This window comes from Alosa sapidissima, chromosome 13 (genome assembly GCF_018492685.1).
Source record: "Alosa sapidissima isolate fAloSap1 chromosome 13, fAloSap1.pri, whole genome shotgun sequence".
Taxonomy (NCBI): domain Eukaryota; kingdom Metazoa; phylum Chordata; class Actinopteri; order Clupeiformes; family Clupeidae; genus Alosa; species Alosa sapidissima.
The window spans coordinates 6,856,468-6,864,176 of record NC_055969.1 but is presented as its reverse complement, the minus strand read 5'-3'; the positions used below and the strand labels follow the sequence as shown (position 1 = coordinate 6,864,176).

Here is a 7,709-nt window from a genome sequence, read left to right as displayed (position 1 = left end):
CACACACAGACGCACACACACACACAGAGAGAGGCACACACTTCCACATTAATCCCACAATAATGAATTTTCATATTTTAATTCAGGGAGGCAGTTGCTGTACACACACCTCTATGTATAAATGACACACACATGCATGTAAACACATGCACATACATTTTGTATATCTCTGTGTCCCAGATTGCTTCATGATATAGTGTGTGTGTGAGAGTGTGTGTTTGTGTCTGTCGGTCTGTCCTTGCATTTTCCATGTGTAACCGCTCTCTCTCCCCTCTCGCTGTGGTGTCCCAGACGAGACTCACCTCCTGGGTGAAGGAATCTCCAGGCTCCTGGTTCAGTGAATTCAAACGTGGTAAACTGGTAAGCGTCCCAGACCTGCCCCCCTCCCCCCGAGCACTCCCCCCTGACTCGCTCTCGTATTTTACAGAGCAAAATGGCTCGCTGGCCCAAAGACTCCCCTGGCACTTGGTATAGTCGCTACAAGCGCGGTTCTCTGGTAAGTGCACCTGGCCAAGGGTCCCGAAAGAGCCCGGTCCGGTCCCTGGCTGAACCGGTTCTCTCCGGGTCCTGCGGTTCTGCATGCGTCTGTGGTCTGGATCGTTAGATCTGCTCTCGACTTCTCCTTGCGGGGCGGCGCTCCGAGCCAACTCACCTTCAGAAACAACAGCAAAGGTGTGGCCTCAAAGGCATCTGGGTAAAACAGGAGTGGCGGCACACTTTTGTCATGGCGATGGGAGAGAGAAAGGCAGATAGGCTAAATTGGAATACTCCTGCAGTTTACACCATAAATCTATCCCCTTACCTGCTCTATTTGTATAACTTGTTTATTGGCTGGCAGAATCATAAAAGGTCCATGACAAAGTATGCCCGCTTCTGATTTTTACTTGTGAAGTCAGAAAGTGACACCTTAATGTGACTGAGTGCTCTCCTGAGTTAAATAGTCTACAGCAAACCCAGGTCAATGCAGTGCTGGAGGTGAAGAGTATCACACTGCGTCTGCCATTTTGGAATTGCAGCACTACCAGTTTCCTCTAGACCAGTTCAGTTCTGTGAAACCGTATGCTGTAGTACTCAGTCACTGCCCACGGGGCTTCTGGGTACCAGGCCTTCACTTGCGGCTGTGATGGAGAGGTAATGTGTTTTCCTTGGTGGCGGCGGTGGTGGTGTTTCCATGGCAATGTGGGGGCTGTTTGTGCACGCGTGGGTGGTGGTAGTTGGAAGGGAAGGGGGGATTTGTTTGTTTATTGTTTATTCCAGTTTGGGCACTGGAGACAGTAAACACACCCCCTAGCTGAGCCAAAGCACAGCCACAAACATACTGCACAAGGACACACACTGGGAACGGATAACCATGTTTTTCTTCTGTTTCTCATTTACATCATAGATGGTACATTTTCATAAAATTTACAATTCATATACATTCTGATTATAATAGGAATTATGTATTTCTAATTACCATTTCATTAATTGTAATATGTGGTAATGGTTATCCATCCCAGGTATGTGTGTGTGTGTGTGTGTGTGTTTGTGGGTGTGATTTGGATGTGCATGAAGCCGAGTGAAAAGAAGTGTGTAAAACCGGACAATGTGTATGGACCTCAGTAAGTATTGTGTGTGAGAGTGTGTGTGTGTGTGTGTGTGCATCAAGCTCTTGGAACAGCATGGCACTGCTTGCACCCTGCATGCGTCAGCTCTCTCAGTCAGTCATGTGTGTGAGTGCAACAGTGATGGACGTGCAGACAGAACACAACAGCGGTTGGTATGACAACAGAACAGCCAAAACATTTGCCTTTCTTGATGCAAATGTTACATCACACCAAATCTAAAAGTAATCAGGTCAAATGAGATTTGTTTAGGTTGCACAGGACTCCTACTTGCCACGAATGTCAGAGAAGTCTTTAGCCATAAATAAATGAAGTTCTTCATCATGGATGTTAATGAGAATGTAGGAAGAAAGTCTTGACTCATAGTCTTGACTCAACAACCCACTATCCTTGACTCAACAACCCACTATCCACACACACACACTTCTCTCACAGACACACACACACACACACACACACACACACACACACACACACACACACACTTGCAGGTCTTCAGCAAATGCCCAGCATTATATCTTGGAAAATACAACCTCATACTGCCTGTGTCACAGAGGCAGTGAATTATGGATAATGAAGCATTTCGACTCATATATCTGGACGCTATCAAACATGACAGTGGACTGTGCGATGGACGCAGGCCAGACCTCCGGCTTGCTAACGCTGTCACATCTGCCGTTGCAGCATTCCATAACTGTCATTTAATCACAACAAAATATATCAAGGACTGGCCAAGGTGTTTGACAGACACCAGACACTATTATCTCAACCCTGTTTGATCGCAGCAGAGAGTTATGGGTAATGAGCTTGAACACACCTCAGGGCTGTTCAGAGCAGTGAATTATGGGTAATGGGGTTAACACTCCTGTGGCTGTTCAGACAAGTGAATTATGGGTAATTATGTCAACACTGCAGCCTGACAAGAGCAGTGAGTTATCTGTAATGAGGTTAATACCCCTCAGGCTACTCAGAGAGGTGACTTATGGGTAATGATTTTTAACACACCTTATAACATGATGATAGGAATTAGTGGAATCCATAGGAATCCATAAATACGTTTTACCTTAAATATACACATTACAATGCTAAGCCAGTCATAGCAGGTGACATGGAAGTGTCCATCAAAAAGACATAGGCCAAGTAGAATATTAGGGTGTGATGTTTATAAGTAAATGCTAAATGAGACACTAGCCTCTGTACATCTTAGTATTCTTGAACCCTTGGCAGATCGTTCCTCTCTTTGTGTGTGTGTACGTGTGTGTATAGCTCTCGTATGTGGATGCGGAGGGTAACCCCATCGGCGTGGTGCAGATGACCTTCATGCGGTTGCTCAGCGCCACAGCCCGCCAGAACCTCACATACAACTGCTACCAGTCGGTGGCGTGGCACGACCCGGACTCGGACTCGTACGACAAGGCTGTCCGCTTCCTGGGCTCCAACGATGAGGAGATGTCTTACGACAACAACCCCTACATCCGAGCTGTTGTGGACGGGTGTGCGGTGAGTTGCAAGAAAAAGACAGAGGAGTCTGGATAGTGCTGTAACTGCAAACTGAGATTTCTCTTTTTAATTTATTTTTTATATTATCTCTGTCATTGTATTGTTTTATTATTCATTCATTTATTTATTTTTTTAATTTTGGAAAGGTTCACTATATAGGATAGAAAGGGCTGTTTGTTGATACTGCCATCATTGACTCTTTAATTCAGTCTTCAATAGTGAACTGACTTTATACCTCAGGGTTCTTACATTCGGGAGATGACACAGTGGCACTCGGAGGATGAAACAAATCTGATCACATCTTCAGTGGAACCATTTGAAATCAAATAAAAGGTTTCTGAAGTGAAGTCAGGTGTACAAGCCTCAGAGGCCTCTGTGTGATTCATTGGGCGACTTCACGGGGGATCCTCTGACATTTATTTGGTAATCAGTTAGGCCTGCTGCAGAGCCAGAGGCATGGGGTAATTAGATAATGGGAGCTGATTACAGCAGCAGGAGCTGAAAGGGCCCAGGGTTGATATCCCGGTCAACAGCTTTCTTCCGGGGCGCTTTCATTAATGGAACTGCCTCTGCCTGGGAATGAACATGATCTTTACCTGCCCCGATATGTCCTGGGGACCCCAATCAGCACAGACTTAGTGTCCACTTTGGGCCCTGATTTGTATGATATGCAAAGCACAAAGTCTAACTAAAGCTAATTTAATACATAGGCAAAATCAGTTTGCCAATTCAACACCATGGGCAAGGCCGTAACGGCAAACACTGATGTGTTAGCTCAGTGCTCCCACACACCACACAATAATTCATGCATGGGAACTTTGCTTGTTGATAGACTTTGTACTTTGCCCGTCATTTAAATTGAGGTCAATCCAGTCGATGAACATTAACTGTGTGTGTGTGTGTGTGTGTGTGGTGACATGATCATCTGGTGGTCACCACTGAATTTGGACATTGGATTTGACCACTGAATTGAATATGAGTTGCAAGACTGACACAACATGCTTACTGTTCCCTGAATAACCTCATAACTAATAAACATTTCCTCTCGTTTGCTTCATCTGCAGTTGAAAAAGGGCTATGAAAAGACTATTCTAGAGATCAGCACACCGAAGGTGGAACAGGTACCTTTCGTAGACATCATGTTCAACGACTTCGGCGGAGCGACACAGAAGTTTGGCTTCGAAGTGGGACCTGCCTGCTTCATCGGCTAAGACTGTTCTCTGAACGCCCAAAGAAAAAAAAGAAAGAAAAACACACACTCACTCACAATCTTCTCATTCTCTCAGAAACTTAACATGAGAAAGAATTCTGACTTATTTGTAAAGTATTTGTGTCTCCATGCAAAGAAACCAACAAAAAAAAACATGTATTACACAATATCAAGATAACAATAAAAATCAAATTGGGAAAAAAAATAAAGGAAGAAAAAATTCTATAATAAAAAAATGCTAAAAAAAATCACAGCAACCTTGTAACCTCAGTTTACCCTCTCCCTCACATGCAAGTTTTGAAACTGGATGAGACCCACGCTAGCTAGCTCCACCTGTCTGTCCCCGTGACCTCTGGCCTCTGACCCCCATCTCACCTTTCACTTTTTGCCATGACCCTTGGCCTCCTCCATCTCTCCCTCCATCCCCTCTACTCTCCCATCCCCTCCACCATTCCTCCGCTAAGGCCCAGTCTCTTGCTCCCCCAGCCGCAAGGCCAGGACTGGTCATCAGCACGCTGGTCTCTTTCCATGTGATGTGGCCATTTTCTTCCTTCAATCTGGTCCCAGTTCCCTCCCCCTTTCCCTCGTGCGTCTGTCCTGTGTGCAGTCATTCATTCTTGCTATGCTTTTGTTTTGTGCATAATTCTCTCCCCATTCTTTTGAATGGTGCTTATTATATAAATATATAAATATTTTTTGTATGTTTGTAAGTACTTTCTGTATATTTTTTTCTGATAATGTGTCTGTGTTTTTTATATTTCTGGCTTCAAAACGTGCATGTGATAAATGGAAGATGAGGAAAAGAGATGCTGTTCCCCTCCCCCCTCTAAAACCACTCTGAATTGGATGTGACCGCCCAAATAAAACAAGAAACTAAGGTGGTACTGTCTTGTTACCAGTGTAAAGCACGTCTTAATTGTAATTTAACAAATCAAAAAGAGTGACAATAAAAGTCAGAAAAAAGCACACGAAGCAATGATGTGAGCATTGATTTGCCCGAAAGAAAGAAAGGTTTTTTCTCCTGGTGGAAAGCAATCCTGGGCCACCGTGCGCTCAGAGGTAGACCAGGAGTCGAGCGGACATCATCAGCCTGCGGTCATGGCAATCTGTTGTCATGGCGACTGGCGGGCGCGGCTTTTATTCCCCCCCTCCTCCCCCAGCACTTTTCCTCGCTTCTTGTAACCCCCTGTCGGAAGAACAGTTGCACAGCGGGACAAGTTGTCACGTTATCGAGGAACACAACAGTCGTAAAACTAGGTGCTACTTCCTCTTCTCTGTGGTGCTATGTATTGTTTTGTTTTTCAAATTTTTTTTACTGTTAATAAAAAAATGATTCACTGACATTTTTTGTCCGACTGTTAGCGCGTCTCCCTGCCACTTACCTTTCCCTATGACAGGGGGCGCCATGCTGTGCCTGAGCGGGAAATATTTTACTGCATGCCAATCCATCATATTCACTCATAGAACAGATTGTTGTTTTATTTCGTTGTTGTTATTTGCTGTCATGTATTTTTGTTTTCAGTGTTTACGTCGGATGTCTTTCTTTTCACGGCCCACACAGAAATCCACACTTGTCAAAGGACTGAGTGAGCACTGCAGATTGTAGGAGGAAATCAGATCAGTCCTGCCACACCTTACTAGTGCAATGCTAATATGCTAAAGTCGCTATAACGGTAGCCATAGTCCGAATGTCAGCTGAAAGTGGCCATCATTGCTGATGCAGGAAAGGGAGTGTTCCCTGACTAGCTGCCACGCCCAGCCCAGCTTGCTGGCTACAAGTGCCCCTTTACTCTTTAGACCTCTCTCTGTCCTTGTGCTTGTTGGTGGAGGGGTGTTCCAGTCTTCCGGGTGTCAGTGGAAAGGGGTGCGGTGGGGGTGCTAAATCACCCTCCCTCTCCCTTAAGAATTCCAAAGCTTTTTGCCAAGGAGGAGAGCCTTAGTCGATGTACCTGATGATCCTCCAGTCTCCTGCCAAAGTCCTTTCTTTCTTCTTATCCTTCCTTTCCTTTCATCTTCAGAGACTTGAAGGCCACAGTCACTTAATTTAAAGACCTAATGTTCATATATGGAGGACTGTCGCTGGTTGCCTTTTTATGCCGTACGAGTGTGCAGGTCCCCACCCCCCTTTTTATGGAGAGTAGGAGCAGGTATCTCATCACACTGCACATTAAGAGGAGCCACTTGAGAGTAATAAATATTATTAATTTTATTTTATATTGTATTGTTTAAATTTTTTCCTCTGGCTTACTGAATGGGGATGGAGAAAGACAAAATCAAGCTTATGTAGAGCGCTTGGGTTCAAGTTAATCCGCTATGATCCAGCTCTCTATTTGCCACTAGTCAATGCGCATTGTACAAACCACAATCTAGCTTGTCACCACTGCATCGCCTGCTATGATGCCCTTACTTCTCTATCGTTTTTTTTGTATTTTTTTATTGACTTGAATGACTTTAAAACCACAGACATAGTATCGGAATATCACCTTAAACATTTGCTCTCGATTCACAAAAAGCAATAAAACTAATTTCTGTAAATGTTTTAAAACCAGCAGCCATGCTGCCAATTAAGATTTCTTTTCTTTTCTTCTTTTTTTATTTTTATTTTGTCTTTCTCCCTTTTTTTGGAAATATAATGTGCATTCTTTTTCCAAGTTTTTTTTTTCTCCTTGTCAAACCTGTGTAAGAAAGGATAGATGATATATTGGTTTTTATGTCAATAAATTCAAGTTTACTGTGGCCACACACTCTTGTATGTCTTTTGAAGCATTAAAACGTATCTGTATGCATGAGTTGAAGTTCTTCCTCTCCTTGTTATACATTCAGATGACTTGATCTCCAGCCCACAATTTTATTCCGAAACATTATCTATTTCAAGAGTGCCTCTTTGATAAAGCAAGCTGTCATGCATTGTGAATTGGGGAGAGAGCAGTGATCATGTAACTCTCTACCTAAGCCATTGTTTTTTGTAGTATATTTATTGTATTATTTAAAAAAATAAATGTAAATGGACACCAGTAGTGCTACTTGAAAAGCCCCCTCTGTATGAAGCTGAATAAAGCGTCATTGTTACTGTTACTGAGCATCCGCTAACTGCTACGGCACTAGGCATGGTGTGTGTAAGGGGTCAGGAGGGTGGTTGTTGGGAGTGTGCTGTGTGTGAACTCTTTGATTACAGACTACGGGCTTCTCAGTGTCACATTGATTGGGCACAACGCCATTGTGTGTTCCACAGGTGCCGGATACCTCGTTGCCATCACTTGGCTGACAACGTCTCGACTACATACAACTTACAGGGAGGAGGAATGTCCATCTTCAATGGTTAAGGTTGCACCTCCAACCTCATACACACACAACGCACTGTAAAGTATACATACACATAACAGAGAGCTACAAAT

At 43.9% G+C, this 7,709-nt stretch overlaps 1 protein-coding gene across 2 annotated transcripts in view; it reads left to right on the top strand.

Annotated features, from left to right (window-relative positions):
* The window catches only part of col5a1 (procollagen, type V, alpha 1), an 87,649-nt gene extending 80,321 nt beyond the window's left edge, over positions 1–7,328 (top strand). The window contains exons 63-65 of one of the 2 annotated variants that reach the window (XM_042059111.1): positions 428–496; positions 2,871–3,104; positions 4,169–7,328. In XM_042059111.1, coding sequence (XP_041915045.1) covers positions 428–496; positions 2,871–3,104; positions 4,169–4,315 — 450 coding nt within the window. In that variant the 3' untranslated portion in view covers positions 4,316–7,328. Of the gene's footprint in view, positions 1–291; positions 361–427; positions 497–2,870; positions 3,105–4,168 lie in introns of both variants that reach the window. The other variant, XM_042059110.1, reaches the window with a different exon arrangement.
* Positions 7,329–7,709: the final 381 nt, after the last annotated feature.